This window comes from Mus musculus, chromosome 7, assembly GCF_000001635.26.
Source record: "Mus musculus strain C57BL/6J chromosome 7, GRCm38.p6 C57BL/6J".
In the NCBI taxonomy this organism is placed as follows: Eukaryota; Metazoa; Chordata; class Mammalia; order Rodentia; family Muridae; genus Mus; species Mus musculus.
Window position 1 is genome coordinate 39,560,798 of NC_000073.6, and position 24,401 is coordinate 39,585,198.

At 39.0% G+C, this 24,401-nt stretch overlaps 1 protein-coding gene and 1 pseudogene across 9 annotated transcripts in view; one reads left to right on the forward strand and one right to left on the reverse strand.

The window, feature by feature from the left end:
• Positions 1-19,793, forward strand: part of Gm33989 (predicted gene, 33989) — a 36,161-nt gene extending 16,368 nt beyond the window's left edge. For all 9 annotated transcript variants that reach the window (NM_001378669.1, NM_001378667.1, NM_001378668.1 and 6 more), the window contains 4 exons: positions 2,905-3,031; positions 3,205-3,265; positions 4,070-4,284; positions 4,391-19,793. In NM_001378669.1, the coding sequence (NP_001365598.1) occupies positions 2,998-3,031; positions 3,205-3,265; positions 4,070-4,284; positions 4,391-6,636 (2,556 nt within the window). In that variant the 5' untranslated portion in view covers positions 2,905-2,997 and the 3' untranslated portion in view covers positions 6,637-19,793. The remainder of the gene's footprint in view (positions 1-2,904; positions 3,032-3,204; positions 3,266-4,069; positions 4,285-4,390) is intronic.
• Gm17983 (predicted gene, 17983) lies at positions 22,368-22,945 on the reverse strand (annotated as a pseudogene).

Here is a 24,401-nt window from a genome sequence, read left to right on the forward strand (position 1 = left end):
AATTCCTCTGACCTGTGCCCCGTCAGTTTTGAATGAGAAGCATGTCTTTCTTCGAGGGTGCAAAAGGACTTCCTTCCCTCATCCTCTGATGGGAGACAAAGCTTTAGAGTCACCTAAACCAGGTACCTTTAGCTGATCATCATAAACACCAGAGGTAAGAAGAGAGTCCCTTTGTAAGTCATCAGAATGCTGGGCAAAACAACACCTGGAAGGCCACCAGCGACAGTCAGTCAAAAGGATTCTCAAAGGCACGCACAGACAGAGGTCATTGAAATACTTCAAGGAAGCAGGAGGCCCACAGAGGGAGTTGCATAGATAATAAGGGAGTGAGTGAAGGATGACTTGCTTTCATATGATGTGGTCCATATCTGATACCAAGGTAAATATCTGAATACCCTATCTTGTGGAGGAAAATTTGCAGGTTTTTTTTTTTTAAATCTGGCCATTTTTATGAAGTGCCACTAAATCTTCAAAACGTGGAAATTCACTTTTATTTCTGTCTCTTTGTGTCTATGGAGTAGTTTGAAAGTCTTTGCTGTGTTTTAGGCAAACCATCACTTTATTGTTTAGAAGACTGGCAATTTCTTAGCATTTGGATCAATAGAAAGTTGAGAAACTAATTACTGATAAGTGTGGTTTTTAAATTTAAATTTATTTATTTACATCCCAAATGCTACTCCCCCAGCCTCTCCTTCCAGACTCCCTCCCCCATCCTCCTTCCCCTTCTCCTCTGAGAGGGGGGCCCTACTCTTTGTCTCACCCTAACCTGGCACATCAAGTCTCTTGCCAGATGAGGCACATCTCTCCCCCTGAGGCTAGACAAGGCAGCCCTGTTGGGGAATGGATATCCCAATCAGGCTACAGTTTTAGGGAGAGTCTGTTTTAGTTGTTGGGGGACTCACATGGAGACTGAGCTGCACATCTGCTACATTTGTCCCACCCGTGTATGTTCTTTGGTTGCTGGCTCAGTCTCTGAGAGCTACCAGGGGTCCAGGTTAGTTGACTCTGTTGGTCCTCTTATGGAGTTCCTATTCCCTTTAGGGCCTGCAGTCCTTCCTTCAACTCTTCTATAAGAGTCCCTGACCTCTGTCCATGTTTGGCTGTGGATATCTGTATCTCTTTCTGTCAGCTGCTGGGTAGAACCTCTCAGAGGACAGGTATATTAGTCTCCTGTCTGCAAGCATGACAGATATCATTAATAATGTCAGGGATTGGTGCTTGCCCATGGGATGGGTTTCACATTAGGTCACTTATTAGTCGGCCATTCCTTCAGTCTCTTTTCCGTCATTGTCCCTGCATTTCTTCTAGATGGGACAGATTTTGTGTTGATGGTTTTGTGGGTGTGTAGGTGTCCTTATCCCTCCACTGGGAGTCCTGCCTTGCTACAGGAGGTGACCTCTTCAGGTTCCATGTCCCTACTGTTAGGCATCTCTGCTGAGGTCATCCACTTTGACTCCTGAGAACCTCCCCCACCTCAGGTCTCTGGGACTTCCTAGAGACTCCCCCTGACCTCCCACTCCTGACCACTGAAGGTTTCCATTCATTCTTCTGGCCCTCTGGGCTTCTCTCCTGTTACAAGTCTGTTCTGGTTTTTGTTTTTGTTTTTGTTTTTGTTTTTTTGTTTTTCTGTTTTTTGTTTTTATTTCATGTGATTTTATAAAGGTGTAATTCAGAAGAGATGATATTTGATCACACTTATTCTTCACTACCTTCTTCCTTCCTGAGATGGAAGCCTTGCAATAGAGTATAGCCTGACTTTGAACTCTTGAATGCAAGTGATTTTATTTACTAGTCTCCCAAGTAGCAGGGACTATAAGCACATGTCAACACTCTTGACAACATTGCATTCTTTGTCAAGAATACCATTTAGTGTTTCATTTTGCATTTCTGTTTACTTAATAGATGCTGGTTTTGTTGTTGTTGTTAGGATCATTAGTCATTCTTGCTGTGGTAAATTCTGCATGGTATAAATTACTTTTGAGGCTTCTAAATGTTTTTTTCTTGGTGTAATCAGTTCCTCACTTAATACGTGACAATATGCATGAAGTGTTGTCTTCCAGAGAAACTCAGTAGACTCATTGCCCGCATCATTGGGGGTGGTGGGGAATTTTCTTGGTAACTCTAAATGTATAGAACATTCAAAAAGCTAACAGTTTAGAAAATTGCTGTGTTTATGTAGTCATTTAGAATAATAAGACTGCTGTTACCATTTATGTTAGTGGGATGTCTCCCAAAATCTTAGGTTCCCTAATACCAGAAAAAACCCACTCTTTGTGTATAGAAATGTGTAAGTAAAAGCAGCCTCTTGACTGCTATTGCTGGCTGTTTCCTGTATATCATTCAGCAGAATTCTGTTGTTATAGGTAGAAATCTACTCTAGGAAGAAAACATGGGGTGGCCTGCAGCACATTTACCTCTCAGCACAGTCATGTGGGTTCCTACTATGCTCTTTCTTTTTTTTTTCTTTCTCTCTCTCTCTCTCTGTCTCTCTCTCTGTCTCTCTCTCTCTTTCTTCTTCTTCTTCTTCTTCTTCTTCTTCTTCTTCTTCTTCTTCTTCTTCTTCTTCTTCTTCTTCTTCGTCTTCTTCTTCCTCCTCCTCCTCCTCCTCCTCCTCCTCCTCCTCCTCCTCTTCCTCCTCCTCTCCTCTCTCTCTCTCTCTCTCTCTCTCTCTCTCTCTCTCTCTCTCTTTATGGAGTCAGGGTCTCACTGTGTAGTCCTGGATGTTCTAGAACTCTCTGTTGCTGTCTTCTTTTGTAGTATCTCAGGGCTGGCATTAGAATTTTCATTTAATTAGATAAATTCCTGAGTACACAAACTTATATGGACATCTTATCAATTGAGTGTAAAATCTCTAGATCTGTTAGTTTCATCTGTTCTCTCCTGTGTATATTTGGGATGTTTTAGGAGTTTTTGGCCTTTGAGGATGTGGCTGTGGAGTTCAGCCAGGAAGAATGGGTTTTGCTGGATCCTTCTCAGAAGAAACTATACAGAGATGTGATGCTGGAAACCTGCAATAACCTTTCTTCAATAGGTAAGAATGCCACTGTTCATTTTGTACAAGAACAAATGTTCCTTGGTTCTGTGATTTGGAAAGGAAAGAAATCAATTAGTAAACGGGAATGGGTCCAGTGTGTGTCAAACCAAGAAATTCATTTTTCTGTTATTTCTAATAATTTGTGATGGGGGATTAAATCTCGATTTTAGGCATCAAATGGGAAGACAAGAACATTGACGAGCAGTACAAACACTCTTGGAGATTCCTAAGGTAATTCTCATATACATGTAGAAGAAAGTTTTCCTTCAGAAACTCTTAGATATGTTATGAAAAGTTGCAAGCAGAAAGCAGAGGGAGCTGCAGGGACGGCTCAGCTTTCATGGGCAATGGCTGTGCTTCCAGTCACCTCACCTACCTGATGGCTCTCAGCCATCTATATCTCCATTTCCAGGGCATCCAGTGCTCTCATCTTCTCTGCAGTCACCATGCATGGGTAGATGTACAGACTTACATATGGGCAAAACACCCGTGCATATAAAATAAGTGATAAAATCCAAAAAGGAAACAAAAGTCAGAGCTTTACAGTGTATTTATCATTAGAATGATTTCATCAAAAATGTACACTTCAGTGTATCCTTTTGAAAAAATAGTTTGCTTGGACAACACTTATATGACTAGAGCTTTTTATATATATAAGATTTACTTATATATTTCACATACATGAGTATGTGCAGATACATCTACACACCAGAAGAGAGCATTGAATTACATGGGACTACAGTTATAAGTGCTGTGAGCCACCATATAGATTCTGGGAATTGGACTCAGGACCTAGAAGAACAGCCAGTTCTCTTAACCACTGAGCCATCTCTCCAACCTGTGTGGGGGCTGTTTTGGTAGTAGCTCTTTGGGTGGATATTGTAGAATCATCAGTTCTTTTCTTTTGAGACTATTCAAGTGGCAAAAGCATACAGTTTCCTTAACTTTTATGACTAGAGTAAACACAACACCTTCTGGTAAATAGGCAATCATTAGTGAAGCAGACATTGCTAACATGTTTATAATTTTTTACAGAAGTTGCATGATAGATGCAATTTATGAGCACAGAGAAGGTGGTCAGTTTCAAGAAACCTTTACCTGGATACCAGATTTCCATAGGAGTACTGACATTTCTACTGAAGTAAAACCATTTGAATGTGGTGTGTGTGGAAAAGTTTTCACGTGTCATTCATCCTTTAATGAGCACATCATGTCTCACTTAGGGGACAAACCATCTGAACACAAACATGGTAAGAAACAATATAAATGTAGACAATGTAAAAAATGTTGAACTCACAAAATATTTAATGATACCTTATGGAAATGAAATGTTTTCAAAATCTTTTGATTTCCCAGGTTCATGTGGAATACAGCAACAAAGTCAGAGTGTTGAAAAATCCTATAAACAGTGTGGAATGGCCTTCGCTTGCCACTGTTCGCTTTCTATAGATGGAAGAACCAACAGTAAAGATAAATGTTACAAATGTGAACAATCCAGTAAAGCTCTGAGTTCTTCCAGTTCCCTCCAGAGTCATAAAACAGTTTATGGTGCAGGAAGAACCTATGAGTGTGAAGAGTGTGGAAAATCCTTTAGACATGAGAGTTCCTTTTTATTACACCAATTAACTCACATTGGAAGGAAATCCTATGAATGTAAACAATGCGGGAAGGCCTTCAGGTGTCACAGTTATCTTCAGTTACATGAAAACTTTCATATTGAAGAAAACCCCTACGAATGTAAACAGTGTGGAAAAACCCTCTGTTCTCCCAGTTCCCTTCGAGTTCATGAAAGGATTCACAATGGAGAAAAACTTTATGCATGCAAGCGGTGTGATAAAACTTTCAAATGTCAAAGTTACCTTCGAATACATGAAAGAACTCACACAGGAGAAAGGTGCTATGATTGTGAACAATGTGGTAAAGCTTTCAGAAGTCACTGTTCCCTTCAGAGACATAAAATAGCTCATCCTAGGAAAAAAGCCTACGCGTGTAAACAATGCGGTAAGTCCTTCGCTTATCCATATTTACTTCAAACACATGAGAGATTTCACACAAGAGAAAAAACGTATAAATGTCGGATCTGTAGTAAAGCCTTTCTTTGTTCCCCCTTTCTTCAGAGACACAAAAGAACGCACACTTGGGGGAAACCGTATAAATGTAAACAGTGTGGTAGAGCCTTCAGAAGCCACAGTTCCCTTCGACTGCATGCAAGGGGTCACACAGTAGAAGAATCTTACACATGTAGGGTCTGTAGTAAAGCCTTTCTATGTCCTCCTTTCCTTCAGAGGCATGAAAAAACTCACGCTGAGGAAAAGCCCTTTGAATGTAAGCAATGTAGTAAAATCTTCAGAGATTGGAGTACCTTCCAAGTGCATGAAAGATCTCACACTCTAGAAAAGCCCTATGCATGTAAGCTATGTAGTAAAGCCTTTTTTTATTCCTCTTCCCTGGAAAGACATAAAAAGATTCACACTAGAAAGAAATGCTATCCATGTAAATCCGCATGCGAACAGTGTGGCCAGTCCTTTATTTTTCCCTGTTTACTTGAGAAGCATTTAAGAACTCACACTGATGAAAAACCCTATGAATGTAAACAGTGTGGTAAAACATTTAGGAGTCTCACTTATGCTCGCATACATAAAAGAACTCACACCGAAGAAAGACAGTATGTATGTAAACACTGTGGTAAAAGTCTCAGTTGTCCTAGTACTCTTCAGTTACACGAACTAACTCATACTGGAGAAAAACTCTATGCATGTCAACAATTTGATAAAACTGTCAGAAGATTCAGTTATTTTCAAATACCTGAAAGGGCTCGTACTGAAGAAAAAGCTTACAAATGTAAGCAATGTGGTGCAATATTCAGTTGTTCAAATACCCTTCAGCTACATGAAAGAATCCATACAGGAGAGAAATCCCATGAATGTAAACAATGTGGTAAAGCCTTCACAGTCCTCAGCAATCTTCAAGTACATGAACTATCTCACACTCATGAAAAATCCTATGGATGCAAGCAACATGGTAATGTTTTCAGTCTTAGTAATCTTATACAGGAAAGAAAGAAAGCTGAAGCAAATCTCTGTGAATGTAAACAGTGTGGTAAATCTTTTGTGTCTCGATATTTACTTCAAATGCATGAAAGGTCTCATTCTGCAGAGAAACGCTACGAATGTAAGGTATGTGGTAAAAGCTTCATTTATCCCTCATTTCTTCAAAGACACGAAAGAACGCATACTGGAGAGAAACCTTATGAGTGCAAACAATGTGGTAAGGCCTTCAGAGTTCAGAGCTCCCTTCGATTACATGAAAGAACTCATTCTGAGGAAAAACCTTATGAATGTAAAGACTGTGGTAAAGCCTTCTGGCGGCTCCCTTCTCTTCAAGTACATGAAAGAATCCATACAGGAGAAAAGCCCTTTGAGTGTAAACAATGTGATAAAACCTTCAGGTGTCACAGTTCCCTTCAAAGACATGAAAGAACTCATAGTCACGAAAAACCATATGAATGTACACAGTGTGGTAAGGGCTTTAGATGTCACCGGTCCCTTCAAAGACATGGAAAAACTCACGCTGAAGAAAAAGCCCAGGAATCTGGACAGTGAGCAAAAATTTTTAGGCTTTCCAGTTTCTTTTTTATGTTTGAAAGTAACTCCTGGGAAGAAGTTCTGGTGCTATAAAACAAGTGGTGGTGGTGGTTTTAATCGTAGACTTACTGAAGAAAGACCTATCAGTAATAATCAGTGACTTAAGATGTTCAGTTCCAAGCCTGATATGGTGGTGAATGCCTTTAATCCTAGCACTGGGGAGGCAAAAGTAGGCAGATCTCTTGTTCAAGGTCAGCCTCCTCTGCAAATCAAGGTACAGGACAACCAGGGCTGCACAGAGAAACCCTGTCTCAAAAAACAAAAGATGTTCATTTCCGTTTGAAGCCTTGAACATCTCTGGTGGAATACCTTTGGAATGTATATAATATGAGGATAACTAATTTTCCATATATCCTCTTGAATACTCACATGATAATGCAAATAGAGGTAGCTCTTATAAGAATAAGTGTCAGACTGAAAATAGTTTGGAAAGTAAAGTTTGTAAAACTTACCTACACTGAAAGTCATGAAGAAGACGATTGGAAGTAAACCATGTGTATTTTGCAATCCTCATGCAAATTCACCTGTAATGCTCAGATTTTTATGAGTGTATTCTTGTAAGGTTAGGGATATGTTGTGTTTGATTTGCAATTACTGGTGACCATAGAAGGGGTGGTGGTGCAGCCCTCTAGTGCTAGCTACTCAGATAGCTGGTGGAAGAGAATTTGAAGCTCAGGACCTGACCAAGCAATGAAAGCCCCATTTTGCAATCAAAAGTTGAAGAGTACGGGGTATGTTGCTAAGTAGGTAGAATACTTAGCTGGCAAGCATGAGACTGTAAATTCAATCCCCAGTACTCTTACTAAAAGAATAAAAATCCCAAGAGAATGAGTTGCCATTTCTTTCAGAGATGCATACATTAGAATGAAAGTTGTTAAGTATTCAACAATAGAGATAGTATGTGATAGATATGTTGCTGGACAATTTTATAACTGAAGATCATTGTGTCTTCTGTTACTTTTCCTGGTGCTGTGATAAAATGTTCCAACAAAAACAAGTTAGGAAGGGTTTCCTTTGTCACAGTTTGACATGGCACAGAAGTTAGAGCAGGAGTAACATGTGACAGCTTGCCACATTGCACCTGGAGTCAAGAAACAGTGATGAGTGGCCATGATTGCCTACCTTTCTCTCTGTTATACGGTCTGGAACCCAAACCTAGGGAATAATGCCACCACCTTCACAATGGGTCTTCCTGTCTCAGTTTAAATCCCTTACAGGCAAACCCTGAGGCTCATCTTCCAGGGGATTCTAGATCTAAAGATGATATCAACTAACACAAATATATTACATACTGCCCCAAACACGGGCAGTATGTTGATTTAATGCTTATTCTAGGCAAGGATAACTACTTATTTAGGAAACTGAAAATATTTGATGTGAATATATGAAAGCATAATGGCATAAAGATAAGTGCTACACACTTAATGAAGGCCCCATATTTTAAGTGGAGTCTTCTGGACTAGCTGTTCCTCTTGTCAGTGAGTTATTTAGTCAATGTCAAGAACATTGCTGTATACTAAGATATTACTAGTAACTTTATAAACACTTTAGACTTAGATTTTATTGTCTGTAAATTTTCTTTAGTAGATTAGTTCAAAACTTTTTCACTTTGCAAAATTAAAAATATTTGATACTTTTCTAGACACTCATTATTGTGCAAGTAAGAATTTAGTATACCTTGGACTATACTGTGTTAGAAAGCTTGATTTGTAAAATTTTCTAACTTACCAAAATGTATTTTAGAAAGTTTTTTTAAGTGAATTTTAGTTTAGGATTATTTTGTTTGGGATGATACAATAGTTTCTAAAATGGTTCTAAATGTACTTTTGCCATTTTGTACTAATTTATATGACGGGCACTCAGCATTCATGATTCAACTCTGGACAACTTGGCTCTCTATATTTTGCATTCTAAAATATTAAGCCAAGGTTTTTTTGAGACAAGGTAGCTCTGACCTAGAACTCAGTATGTAGACCAGGCTGACCTTGAATTCAGAGATTCACCTGCCTTGGCCTCCTGAGTTGCTAGGATTAAAGGCAAATGCCACATTCAGGTAAGATTTGTATGTAAAATTAAGCCTCTCATCTCATTAGTTTGAAAATTTGCTTTAACCTTTAATAAATAGTAAAATTATATTTACTAAAGAATTTTTAAAATAGGTTTATTTTTAAGAATGTTTTATCTTACAGTCGTCTTGTGTGGTGTGTGTATAAAGAGAAGCCGTATAGCCAGAAGCTGATTCATGCAGTGGGAAGAGTGGCCAAATAAAATTTTGCTTCTGTCATGTTGATACCTGGAGGTTCTGTTTTCTTCTGTTTATAGGTCAGAGTATATATATAGAGAGAGTTAAGATTAAAGATCAGGGTTAGGATTAGAGGAATTTAAGGTAAGAGGATTTTTACAGTTAAGGATTATGGTAAATAATGGTGGTAAGGCTAGATGTTGGGTACAAGGATTAGGGGTTAAAGTTCTAGATTTACATTTAGATTTTGCATTAGGGATTAATGATTGGTATATGGTTAAGAGTAATGTAAAGTGTGGTTGAATATGAGACACTGTGTTGTGTATCATTAGGGTTTGGGTTGGAATTGGGTATTGGTTGAGTTTGGGGTAGTGATAATATTAACTGTGGTTAGAGTAGGATTAAGGATAGAATTAGGGTAATTTAGAGAATAACATTAGGATTAGGGTCAGCATTGGAATGTTAGGTGATTAGTGTTAGCATTAGAGTAAGAGATTAGGATTAAAGGATTAGGATTGTGAAGCAGCAACACATTCTGTCTTCCAAACAAGCCTTCTGTCTTAGGGTTTTATTGTTGTGAAGAGACACCATGACCATGACAACTCTTTAAAAGGAAAACATTTAATTAGGGGTGGCTTATGGTTCAGAGGATTAGTCCTTTATTGTCATGGCAAGAAGCATGGTGACATGCAGGCAGACATGGTGCTGGAGAGGTTCTGAGAGTTCTACATCTAGATCCACAGACAGCAGAAAGAGACAGACACTAGGCTTGCCTTGAGCTGCTAGACCTTAAAGCCTGACCCCAGTTACACATTTCCTCCAACAACACTACAGCTACTCCAACAAGGCCACACCTCCCAGTAGTCCTAGTTCCTGTGAGCCTATGGGGCCATTTTCATTCGAACTACCACACCTCCCTATGTTTAGAGACTTCTATATGAAGAAGTGTGTTAGGTTGGAAAACAATTCATATTAACTGGTAGGTTGTGAAGTGTGTTCTTTTCAGTACTCTAGATGCTTTCAATGAATAATGTTGCCTTGAAACTTAGTGTCTTAGAAGTATATTTTCCTTAGGACTTCTTAAGTCAGTAGCCATGGTAGGAAGAGGTCTGGATTAAGGGGGTGTTTCAGAGGCCTAAAACTGTTTTTGCTTCATATGAGATGAATCTCACTTACCGTGGCAGCAACACCTTGTGCTTTTAAAGCACATTGTATAGTGATTTAAAAAAACCCATCAGTCTGCCCATAACAGTGATCCATTGTCCCATCATGTTCTTTTTCTGTCTCACTACAGTGTTTCTGTCCCACTAAAGTGTCTCTATTCCCCTGTTCCCCTGTGTTCCATCATAAAACTCACCTGTTGTCACAATATTCTGTCATATAATATCCATCAAGTTAACATCACCATGCTCTCAACTCTGCTGTCTTCCATTGTTCTATTATAGTGCTTTATAGTCCAATCATAGCGCTCCCCTATCCATCAGTGTCCAGTTTTTCTATTCTGCACCAGTGTACCAGCTAAAGTGCTCAATTGTTCTATCAGTATTCCACTGTTTCAGCACAAATGTTCCTCTGCCTCATCACCTGGTTCTTCTGCATTATCTCAAGGGTCCACTGTGCCTCTCGTCTATACCATTATACCAGTACTCCTGGACAGTCCATAATTATAACTGCCCAGTAACAGTGCTATACTGTGACATTATAATACTTATCTTTTTGGGTTTTTTGTTTTTAATCACTGTGCTCTTCTGTGCCATCACAATGTACTACTGTGATAGCTCAGCACTACTCGTTGCATCAGTCTCCATTGTTCTATAACAATATATTGCTGCCCATCATGAGTGCTCTTCCATCCTATTTCCATGTTTCATTTTCTATCACAGTGCACCACAATACCCATCACAATATCTCGCTTTGTTTCTCCCCTTGAAATATTTCTGATATGTAGTCCTAGCTGGCATGGAATTTGATATGTAGACCAAGCTGGCCTCAAACTCCCTGCCTCCTTAGTGCTAGTATTAAAGGGGTGAGCCACCACATCTGACCCACTGGTTTTTGGTCAGTTCACTCCTGTCCCATTGTAATGGTTCATTGTCCCATAGCAATGTTCTACTGACCAACCACTCACAGGATTTTTATTTATTGCCATACATTTAGAAGTCTTGTCACAATGTGTCCTCTTCTACCCTAGTGCTCTCTGTCATGTCATAGTGCTGCACCATCATTACAGTCCTCCATTGGCCTGTCAGTGTTTTACTGTTCAGAGTGATTTTTTTTTATTGCACTACTCAATAAATGTGCACCTACCCACGTCAGTTCCAGTTCTCATCACAATTCTCTATTGTATTGCATTTCTCAGCTGTCAAGTCTCAATATTTCTTTGTCCTATTATGTCAGAATTTCTCTCACCTTTGTACTCATCACAGTGGTCCAGTGTCCTATCACAATGTTAAATTGATCTAAATTAGTCTCTAAAGCTACTCAACAATACTCAGGTTCTATCCCAATGTTTCTCTGCCCCATATTTTCTTTTGTCCCGTTGCAACGCTCATGTGATTCCTTAAAATCTCTCGTCTCTATCACAGCTCACCACTCATTGTATCCCATTACAATGTTCATCAATCCAGTCACAATGTCCTCTTATCCCATTATAGTGTTCTTATGTTCCACCAAATTGTTCCAGGATCCCATCTCAATCCTGTAGCAGTATTCCACTGCCTGATCACATTCCTCTACCTATTAAAATTCTCCACTGTACCTATCATAGTGCTCCACTTGCTAGGACAGTATTCCATTCTCCAGACGCAATACTCCATTCCATCATAATACAGCACTGGTTTTCCTGGGTAGCATGGTTACTTAGAAGCCTCATCACTGAAGCTCAAGAAAATACACAAACTCCTTTCCTACAATAGGCAGGGACTGCAAATAAACTTACTAAGCCTGAGAGATCTCTGAAGGGAAGCAGGCAGACACACTGAGAACTGATACTGGGTCTGCACGAATCTTGAGTTGGTAACACTAAGCCCTGAGAGAGCAGTAGAAACTTCATGGGAAGTGATGCTCTGCATACATGGAACTTGCAGGACTGGAAGAGGTCAAAATGGACTTTTCAGGGATCTACCAGGAAAGAATTTCCAATGTTCCCTCACATGCCAGAGTCACCTGGAACACAAGCTACAGAGCCCATTTATGCCTCCCCTCATGGCACCATGTGCAGCTAGCTAGGAAAAGAAATATCTGAAAACCACTTTTAACTCAGTGTGACTGTGTCAGCAATCTCATCCTATAAAAATTTTAAAAATTTCTTATGTAACCTCTACTCTAGCATGTATGCTCATAGTAGTGCTTGTTCACACCCAAGGATTTAAAGGACTCTCTATGCTTCACCTACATCCTATCCCCTTTTATTTGTATGTCTTGTCTTATCTCATACTTCTCCTCTCCTCTTTTATACAAAAACCCTATGTTTGTGTTTTGTCTATGTGTTTGTCTCTGTACCACATTTCCAGAGACCAGAAGAGGGCATCCTGTTCTCTAGAACAGGACTTACAGATGGTGATTAGTGGTTATGTGGGTGTGGGGAACCAATCTCAGGTCCTCTAGAGCCACTCCTACTGCCACCTTTGTACTTTGTTTATAACCTTCCAGGGCTATACTTCTGGTCTTCATGGGCACCTGCTCTCTTGCAGTGCACACGAACTCACACAGGCATACACACATAAAAATCTGTATAACCTTTCTTAATTAACTTACATACTTATTTAACTTATACTTAATTTACAATAATATACTAAGTATATACTTAATTAAAATAACCGTGCTTAATTAACTATGTTAGCTTGTAACAGTATCCCAAGTTTTCTTTCCCTGCTACTTTTCCCACTTCATCACCAATCCTGCTGCTCTCCCATATCTAATCGTAGTTACCAAAATGTAACGTGGGTTAACCCAGCCTACTGCATTCCTAGGCAGGTGATCCTGAACTGTCTAATAAGCTAGCCAAGCATGACAAGAGTGAGCCAGAGAACAAAGCAGCAATCAGTATCCCTCCATGGTTTCTGTTTGAGTTCCTACCCTGACTACCTCAGTGATGGATTGTGATCTAGAAGTGCAAGATGAAATAAATCCTTTTCTTCGAAAGTTGTGTTTGGTCAGTGTTCCTGGATCAGAAGAATTACTATTGTAACAATGGCTAACAATACGGACTCAAGATAATCGCAATAAAATTACAAATGCCTCTTTGCAGAAATAGAAAAATAATCCTAAAATTAATATGGAAGCATGTACGCACACACACACACACCAAACAAAACAAAACCACCACCACCACCAACAAAAAACTGAATAGCCAAAGCAATATTGAACATAATAATAATACTGGAGGATATAGATATAGCTTGCCAGTTAAGAGCAACTCCAGTTCATAGCACTCACTTGGTGACTTCTAGCCAACTGTAACACCATTACAAGAGAATGTGACACCTTTTTTCAGCCTCTAGGGGTACCAGGGACATACACATACATACACATACATGAATGCAAATAATCTTTTAAAAGGGATGCTGTTTGAGATATTATGTCTGGTTTTAAGTTATACTACAGAGCTGTAGTGATAAGTACAGCATAATATTGGCACAAAAAAAAACCTAGATACATAGATTCATGAAATAGAATTGAGGACTCATGTATAAGCCAATAAAACTACAACCACCTGTTCGATTTTCTTTGTTTACAAGAATGCCCAAAATGTACATTTGGGAAAACAGAATCTTGAATACATGGTTGTGGATCTGTGGATTAGGTTGGGATAAGGGATATAGTTAGGAGTTTGGGTTAGGGTTATTGCACTCCAGATTAGGACTAGGGTTATGCTTATAGTTCATATTAGGTGCAGTTGTCATGCTCAGTGTTACTCTGTCTCAGGGTTTCACCCTGTGAAGAGACACCATGACAATGACAACTCTTATACAGGAAAACATTTTGTAACAAGGAACCAAACTGAAGCCATTTTGCATAAAACTTCCATTTTCAATAGGAGTCAGAGGTGGACAGGAGATGTCTTGCCCTCTCACTGGTTTCCAATGGGGAACACCTGGTATATACAATGTGTCTATAGTTTTGTTTAGTTTGATTTTTAATCTGTGATTTATATTTGGAGAAATGGGCCAGAGATCATCTGTTGGTCATTCACCACATCTCAAGGATGTTCAGAAAAAAATAGCTGAATTGGGACAACAAAAATCTCATAAATTGGCACTGCCCTTGGAACCCTGCACCTGCAGCTAGGAGCCGATCACTGCTAGTGAATCCCTGCCTCCTGCCTGACCTGTACAAGCCACTCTTAAAGGAGCTCCTCAGCTTTCTCCTGTAAGGAAGCTGGTGGCTACTCGTGCAACAACATCTCTGTGACCATGAGAATTTAGTTCAGCAGGTAACAAGGTGCTGCTGCTCCCTTGGAATTACAGCTGGAGGAAGTAAGGAAAATTTTGTCTGTTTTAAATGTACAAATTTATGTGGCACTACATGTTTGTTTCTGTCTGGTCTTAAATGTATGAGTTTCTAATGTTCTGTATGTCTTGGTTATAGACTCTTGGCTTGTGGTTATGGTTATAATTGGCTCGCATAAGGTTAAAAATCGATCACCTGTAACAAAAGTTAACTTAAAACTCATAACTCAGGGTTAGAGCCATTCTAGACAGCGGCATATGTCAGGAGCCAATCAAGGAAACAGGTCTACAAAGTTACTTTTACATTGGGATAAGATTTATGTGTAATTTCTGTCCTCTCTTGAAAACCAAATGAGAAGGAGAGGGAGAGGGAAAAGAAGAAGAGAAAGAAATAAAAGAAAAGAAAAGAAGAGGAGGAGGAAGACAAAAAAGAAGGAGAAGATGAGGAAGAGGAGGAGGAGGAGGAATTAAAGCTACACCTCCATGCAACCATATGGAAGAACTCTCTTGCTGGCAGCCAAATTTTGTAACATAAAAGTAACCCACTTAGTACTGATTTTATAAACACTGTATTTACACTGTTAAAACTTAGTTTTGCCTTCTAAAAGTTATGGTTGTGCTCTGTCTGCCTTTACTCTTAAAAATGGTATTTTATTTTGATATTGCAAAAGCACACAATTGATAGATTTTAAACTTCTTTTTTTAAAAAAGATGTATGTATTATTATACATAAGTACACTGTAGCTGTCTTCAGACCCACCAGAAGAGGGTGTCAGAGCTCATTATGGGTGGTTGTGAGCCACAATGTGGTTGCTGGGATTTGAACTCAGGACCTTTGGAAGAGCAATCAGTGCTCTTACCTACTGAGCCATCTCACCAACCCAATTCTAAACTTCTTTAAAGAAAGCTTTAAAAATTTACAGAAAGTTTAAAAACAATACTTTTAAAAACGGCTTTTTAAAATGTTTTAATTTATAAAGCTATGGGACATTTAAAAGTTTAACAGATATTTTATTGTAATTGATGAATGGATAAATAAAACGCTAAAAATTAGGGCCACAACTGAATTCCAGAGACTGAAAAATTCCTGTTTTATAATGCAATGAAACATTGACCTTGTGCAGTCTGACAAAGAACTTGAATATAAAAGGGTTACAGAATTTTAGAAAAATTGAAAATCAGTGTCTTAAAAATATGTCTATTGGTCTAGTCAGCCTAACAGAAGCTGATTTAAAGATATAGTGCTGACCTCCTTGTTTTTACTAGCACTGTTAAGCTATACCTATTTTGGTAAGCTGAATCATATAGCAAAACAAACAAACAAACAAAACAAAACAAAATACCCTGTTGTGTTCTATAATACCCATGTAATGATCAAAGAAAAAGTAAGTTTTTAGTCTCTATGTTTTAAAGTGTTATCTCGTACTAAAAGAGCTTTAATTAAGAAATTGCCATTTCATTTTAAATTGTTAGGGATAATTTAAAAAATGATCAACTTCTTTACGATGTTCAGAACGCTATTTGTAGTCATGCTAAATACCTGTGATTATGGGCATTTCTACCTAGGTGCAAATTCCCTAAATAGTGACTCTGAGAATTCTTTTATATGAACAAATGTCTAGGTCAACAGCTTTGTCTTGTTTCCACTAGCTCACAACTCAATTATCCTGTTAAATTACTCTTAAGTTATATCATGTGGTTGGTTACCTCTCTGCAGGTTTGAACGTATGTTTTCATCAGTGTTCATGACAAATCTCCCATGCCTGACGATTTCCCAGAATCCTCTCTCTTTCCCTCCTTCTACTCCTGCCTCAGTTCATTGGCCACAGTCTTTTTATTTGACAGGTGATGATTCCCCAGGGTACATAAAGATTCCCTCCACTATCCCCCTTTTTGTCCAAAAGGGGCTCTTTCTCTAACAATACAAAACTATGCAATAAAAACAATTATGAAAGCCATCAGGTAAGATTTACATTCACCGTGTCCATTCCATATGTATTTGTCAACCTTGGAGAAAGTATTCTACTATCTTAGTGACTTTCGAGTTCCATACATAAATCAATTTCTATTATAACTTGTATTGCCAACCTAAAAATACCCTAGACCTTAGGAACATTTTCTTAAATCTTAAACAACTTCTGCTTAATTGTGAGACTATAACTATGTAGTTGTCAACCCCATCAGAGACCTAAGAAGGAGTAAATAGTACCTGAATATGCAGGAAGTGCAGAGCAAGCAGAGCAAACTACAGAAAAGACAGAAGAGCTGGCTGCCTGGACAGTCACAAAAGTTTCTCTGTGTTGTAGCAGCATCCATCTTTGACCTTCTGGCCCAGAATACCTTTTCTTTGAAGCAGGAATTTTGAAGGACTGTTTATCTTGTCTTGGCAAAACTCAGCAGTCAACTTCCCTGTATCTCATTTGTCCAGCTTGGACAGCAAACTGTCAGCAGTTGACAGGGCAGCTTCTCACCAAGTGACTAGCTTGCCAGTTTTGAAGCAAACTCCTTATGGAGGTTCTTCTATGCTCATCATCTTCCTGGATGTACAGTGGGGGTACTGCCAGGAGCAGACCTGCCTCATTGTCAAAAAGGCCTTTTAATAATAAAACATCTTTAAATGCTGTAGTTTAAATGCTATAGTTTCTTTACATCCCCGCGTTTACCCCTGACAGTAGATAGGAGAGAAAGAGAGAGGAAAGAACAAGAAGAAAAGAACCTTCTGTGCCTAACCTTCCCGGTCCAATACCAGAACGACTAGTAACCACGCCCACTTAAATGATGATAAATGTCCATCTTCCACTGAGTAGCCAAAACCCATCTACCCCGCCTCTTGGGAACAAGGGCATCACTCTCTTAAAATTGCTTCCTGCTGATTTGGGGCATCATTTTCTTTTTGCACACCTCCCCCAAATTGGGATATTGGTCAGCCTTAAGAAAGCTAGCTGTAACATTTGCTGTCCAGTCTCTGTATGCTGAGAAAGATCAGGGCTTAACGGAAGTCCTGACTGGAGCAGTCTGTGATACTTGACAATATAGCTAGCTGTCTTTGAAACTTTCCCAGATACAGATTTTTGAGGGAACAGCATCAAGTAGGTATGAAGTAGGATCAAACAGCATAATGGAATAAATATGTCTCAGCATCTCAGCACTTTAACATCTCCGACGGTGGATCGCTTCAGGTCTGCATTGACTTCACTGGTGTCTGTAAACATAAAACTCTTAAAGGTGATATACATTTCTACAATAACATATGCATGGAATGTGCAGTGTGCACAATTCAGTTAAAGATGATTCTCTGCTTTCTTTTTGAACAGGTAAGGCATCTTTCTTTATAAATTAGTTTGGATTGTATAATCAAAATGCAATATAAAATTCTGTCGATGCCATTTGGAAGGACAGAGTGATAAGTCTAGAGGATTTTGTAGCCAAAAGGATGTGTTGGCTATGCACAGCTGAAGTTCTGGCTGGAGACATTTTCTTGTCTCAGCCAGTCTCAGAGCTGATCCCAAGTAGAGAGATCAGGATATATTTTACTTGTTTTGTTATTGATTTTTTTTTCCTGTCTGCAGCCAAGATTTTCAGGGGGTCTCCTTCTTTCAAATCTGATTTTTTTCAACTTGGAAGGAATTCATAGTTTTCCTTTCCCTGTGGAAACAAATACAAAGCCTCGCCTCCCCTCCCCTCTTCATAATACATTTCCATCCTTCCATTTTGAAGTTAAGACATCCTTACTATACACAGGCTGATTTAGTGCAGCTGTTTTTCCATAATCCACTATATCTCAGCAGCTGTTGTTTTTGGTTCATTAACTTTTAAAAAATTTAAACTTAATAAAGCAGTATGTAATCTATCCTGTTACCCACTTTTATTCTATGATCATTTCATTTAATATCCTGTTAGATCTCCCCATAACTGCTTGGCCTGTAGGATTGTAAGCTATATTTGTAACATGTTTTATACCATAGTGTCTAAAAAAAATTGCTGTATTTTAAGGGATACATGTGTTGAAGCATCATCAGCTCGAATATGTAAAGGAATTTCCAAGATAGTTATCATCTCTAATAAATGTGCAATCTCAGAACCATCTTTTTCAGAATTCAAGGCAAAATCCCATTGGAATTCAGAACATGTATCAACTGTATGATATATCAACACATACATATTTAAAAATTTTAACCTCTATAAAGTGAATCATTTAAGTTATTGAATGACATTGCTTTAAGGGAGCATCATTAAGCAGAATCTAGATTCTTAACCCAGTATATTACAGCTCTATGGGCTGCCATTCTAATTCCTTAACCCTGTATGAGTTCTCCCCATCTGGAATTACCTTTTCTGCTGTCACTGTATGTTCCAGATTGGATTCTTTTGAAGATTTTAAAATTCTGATTCAAAGAACCTTCTAAACTCTGTTATATGTCCTCTGATTTAGCATTCCATCTTTCAATCATTTCTTTCTCTAAGTCTGCTTTATTCTGATCTTTCTTAAAGAGAATATGTACAACTACAATCATCATTTGCATTCTGATAACCAGAATAAAATTATTCAGGGTCCAAGTGCCCTCTGTCTTTGTGTTTTTCTCCCTTTTTTAAACATAGAATATGTTTTTCTTTTAATCTCTAACTCTCTCCTTAAGGACTTCATTTTCTTCTTTTCAAAATAATATTTCTTTCTACAATTTTTTTTTAATACTCTGCTGCTCCAGAAAAATCTTCAGATTCCTTAGGCTGGCATGTGTCTATGGCAGCTAATTCTGCCTCATTAGTGCAGTCTAGCAGGACGCCCTTGCCAGTTCTGGGCTGGAGCTGCTCCTCATAAGGGCTTTGCATTCTCAACTCAGTTAAGCTTATGGCTGTAGAGTCCAACATAATCTCCTTTATTCTGAAACAAGGATTTGAATACTGTACAAAGACAAGTGGTGAAGGGGTGTAAGAAGGAATCAAACTGAAGCCATTTTGAATAAAACTTCCATTTTAAGTTGAGGTCAAATAAAGTTTAAACTTCGGAGACCTCCCTGGGTAACTGACATCCTGCTTGGCAGAAAGAGGCATGAATAATAATAGTCAAGTTGACCTGCCACAGTTGTATAACCCAATGAATGGGAATAGGGTAAGTGTATCACAAAGACACATTCCTAAGGAAGTCTCCTATTCCTGCATCCTGATTGTTGGGATAACTTGCCACAGATGTGTGTGGTTCTGAAGCTTAAGAACTCTGTAGCATTTTGGCTCTAGGTCACACTTCAGCTCCCAAGCTGTGCCCCTGATCCATCAGTATCGCCCTGAGTACAATAAAATATTCTCATCTCCTTAAATACTAAGATGAAGTTTTGAAGATATATGACGCTCCTGAGTTTGTGCTGTTGTCCCCGACTGGTCAGTTTTTTGCTGCCTAATTCAAATAAAGAGCTTATTTTTCTGGACTCTTGTTTGTATCTGCTTGGGTTGTTTTGGATTGTTGGACTCTAACAATTTAATTGAGGGTGGCTTACACTTCCATTATCATTGTGGAAGGAAGCATGGCTGCATGCAGCCAGAGATGGTGCTGTATGAGCCAAGAGTTCTACATTTTGATCTGCAGGCAGCAGGAGACTGTGTGTTATACTGGGAATAGCCTGAGTGTAGGAGACTTCAAAGCCCACCTCCGCATTGACCCACTTCCTCCAACAAGACCACACCTACTTCAACAATGCTATGTCTCCTAATAGTGCCACTCCTTATCGGCCAAGGATTCAAACACATGGGTCTATGGGACCATACCTACTTAAACCACCACACACTCCATTGGATAAAGCTGATTTTTCCTTTTCCCAGCAGCTATAAGTTGCAAAATTTTCTCGGTTAGGCATGGACTTTGTGACCACTTCTTTGTGATAGATAAATAGATTTTTGTTAAGACCTAGGTAAAACACTAAGGCCTAGATAAAAAGTTGAAACCTAGGTAAAAATGTTAAGGCCTAGGTAACAGTTACTTGGCTAGTCTGCCATTATAAGGAAACTTTCTCATATGTTTCTGCTGTTACTAGGAAATGTTCTAATGCCAAGATTGATTACATATTCTGTTGTGTTTGTCCCCTTGGCAACCAGTCACCATAGAAGTCAGTAGAACTGTTTTGTATAGTTACCCACAGTAGGACTGGACATGAACCAACCACCCAACAGCACTTCCTGCACAATGTATAAGTTTTTATGGTATAAGCTGTTCCTGGGATGGATCCCACCTGCACCAAATATAAGAAACTATTTGGAATAAACTTTCATTTTAAATACTGGTTGAGTAAATTTCAGTTCCCAAGACCTCCATGGGAACTGGCATCCTACTTGGCAGAAAGGCATGTACATAGGTAATTGACATCCTGGTTGGCAAGTTAAGACAAGTCCTATCCTGGTAGACAAGTTAGGACATGAATATTAGACAAGACAAGTCCCCTGCCACAGTCCCAACCAATGGGAGCAGGATAATGAAATCCCCCTATTCCTAAATAAGGAGATTGGTTGAATAACTTGGTACAAATATTTGTGGATTTTGGGCTTAAAAATCCTGTAGGATTTTAATTCAGGGTGATGGTTCAGTTCCCAAATTTGGACCATGACCCTGGTCAATCAGGTTTTAATTTTAAGGTTGGGGGTAAAGTTACATGTAGGTAGAGTGGAATTAATAAGAATTCATACCAATGTTAAGACTAGGGTTGCTGGTCGTGGTGGCGCACGCCTTTAATCCCAGCACTCGGGAGGCAGAGGCAGGCGGATTTCTGAGTTCGAGGTCAGCCTGGTCTACAAAGTGAGTTCCAGGACAGCCAGGACTATACAGAGAAACCCTGTCTCGGAAAAAAAAAAAAAAAAAGAAAGAAAAAACAACAACAACAACAACAACAAAGACTAGGGTTAGGTTTACCATTAGGGATAGGTTATGTAAGGCTTAATTATAGGGTTAGGGTTAGTACTTAGTTTAGGGTTAGAATTAGGAATTGAGTTAGATACAGGTTTAGGGTTTGGTTTAGGGTTAAAGTCAAATAGGGTTTGATTTTTGGATTAGTTTTGTTTAGAGTTATGGCTAGGGTTTGTGTTAGTGCTATGGTCGCCAATTAGTTTTAATTGTAGTGATGTACTAATGATAATGTTTGGCTTAGAATTAAGATTAATGTTAAGGTTAGGGCTATGCCATTGTTATGGTTATGGATTGGATTCATTTTAATATTAGGGCTAAAGTAAGGATAAGTGTTAATAGGGTTAGGAGTTGGCTAAGTGTTATTGTTCAATTTAGGTTGCTGTTAGGATGTATATTAGAAATAACCTTAGGTTTAAATTTTGGGTTATATTAAGGGCTGGTATTAGAGTGCCACTACAGTTTGAGCTAGATTTATAGTTAGTGTTTAGGATATGGGCTAAGCATAGGAATAGAGTTAGATTTAGGGTTCAAGCTAGGGACTTTTCTGGTTAGGGCCTATAAAAAGTTTATGTCAAAGCTGGATGAGGTGGCACCCTTTAATTGTAGCACTTGGGAAGCTGAGAGAAGCAGATCTCTGGGAGTTCAAGGCTAACTTGATCTCCAAAGAAAATTGCAGATCAGCCAAGGACATACAGAAACCTTGTCTCAAGACAAAAACAAAAAAGAAAAGAAAAACAACAAGCAAACAAATAAAATATACATGCAAACAACCCCCACCATGTTGAGCATTAGCATGAATGCAACAGTTAGACCTATATATATGGTTTGATTTTTAGTATAGCTATGTTAATTTTATGGTTTGTTGACAAGGTTATTGCTTAGTTTTGGTATAGGGTCCAAGATTGGTTAGTTTTATTGTTAGGGCTATGCTAGGTTAGTAATTATATTAGTTTTAGTGTTTGATTAGGAGTTAGGAGTAGAGTTACTGTGAAGGATAGATTTAGGCTAAGATTAGGGTTAGGGTTAGGTTTTTCTTTTCTTTTTCTTTCTTTCTTTTTAACATAGAACAATAAACACCTTTATTACACGAGCTGCAAATGATGGCTCATTTGCTTTTCTGGGGTGTGATCTTCCTCCTTGTACCTAGCACATGGCTATCTGCTCTGCCACACTGGCCTCCGTCTTTAGACAATACAGGCAAGACGCTTGCTCTGCTGGGTCTGCTCCTCCTGAGACAGCTAATTTTATTGTTCTGCTTCCTGTCATCATATTCATTTTGAATTTTCTTTGATCCTTTTTTGAGTAAAATCTCTTCTTTCTCAGAAATCAGTTTGGCCCCCTTCCTGTGGCCCAGGGGCAGGGCATATTGGGACTCATACCACTGCCAGTATGATGTGCTGTCACTAAGCACAAGACAGTTCTTTACCAGGGTCTTGGTGCAGACCAGCTCATTATGGGATGCACTGTAGACAGCCAATGATCCTTGTTTCGCAAGTAAAACACTCAGAGCTCCAGGAAAGGTTCCCCACACTCACTCTCAGGGCACACAGCACTCCTTACTGCCTCCTTAAACTCAGACTGTGTGTATACATCAAAGGTCAATCTTAGTGTTGACCCCAGGACATCCCAGCTCATACTTCTGTTTCTTTTGGTAGGGCAGCACTTGTGCCAATTGTCCTGACTCAGTGCTGATTGGAAAAAGCTAGGGTCTAGGTAGTGTTAGTTCTGTGTTACAGTTAGGAATAGAAATAGGTTTAGTGTTCAAGTTAAGAATAAGGTGAGCTTTAGAATTGGGGATGGTGGTATGAATGGGGATCGGATTATTGTTGGCAAGAGTAGTAGAACTTAATTGGATATCAGAGTTATGATTTGGGTTAGAGTACTGTTAGTGTTAGAATTAGTGTTAAGACTAAATTTGGTGGTATGTTAAGGTTAGGATTTGAGTGAATAGTTTTAAGGTGAGAATTATTGATAGGCTAGATATAGTTTCATTGTAAGGGTCATGGTTAGAGTCAGTTTTTTGGTTAGGAATGAGGAGGTTAAGTGTAGCTGTATGTTTAGTGATTGTACTAGGATTAGGGTTAAGACTTGATTAGTGTTAGGGTGAGGCTTGGCATAGGTTTAGGTTTAGGGCTGAGGCTAGGAGAAGTTTTAGGGTTAAGGATAGTATTAGAGTTGGAACATAGTTTGGGCTTAGATGCCAGTTAATATTAGGATTAAGGTTGGGGTTAGTGTTAAGTATTGAGTTGGCATTGTGTTGGGGTTAAGGTTAGATGGGTAGATCTAGGTGAAGCTCTAGGTGAGTATTGGAGTTAGGGTTAGTTCATTGGTTAGTATTACAGGATATCTGGACATGTTTCTAGTTAGGGTGTGGCTCAGCACTTAACATTCACCTTTAATCCCTTTGGCTTGAATACAGACGGGTAAAGTTAGTTTGTAGGAGGAAGCACCCATGTTTGAAAATGATGTCTAATTGAGTGGCAAAGTGAAGAACCAGTGGAAGACTTGACAGAACAGGATATGCCCAAGTCTTATGAGAGGAGAGAAGAAAGAGAAGGTACTTAAGGGAGAGAGAAACAGTCCAGGAAGAAGAGAGTGCAGTACAGAAATACTGTAGAGTCCATGGAGAGCAGTGCAGGAGAGTTGAGAGGGACAGTAGAGCAGCCCAGAGTGAGAAAAAGGAGGCAGCTTCACCAGGAGAGTTTTACAGAGAAAGGTTGGAGAACAAGCACGACAAAGGTGAAGACAGAATGAGCCAAAGAATAAGAAAGATCAAGAAGATTAGAAAAGATTGCTAAAATTAATATGAGGACAGCAGAGCAATTCAGAGGCTGAGAGAGAGGCCAGATTGAATACGTCAGCTAGGAGAGGAGTTCAAACCAGGATGGCTGAGTTGAGCCAGCCAACAAGAGTTCATAAAAAGGGGGAAAGGGTGAGTTTATTCAACAATAAGTCTGAGGCAGAACATTCTAAGCCTGGATAAGATTGAATGGAGACCAGAAGCTTCTAGGACTAGGCCTAGGTTAGGAGACTGAGGCAAATAAAAGATACTTTTAAAGGTTAGTTTAGTTTGAGGGGTTAAGGTTACTTTAGGAATAAAATTAGGAAGTTAGATATAGGGTTAGTGTTGGGCTTCTGAATA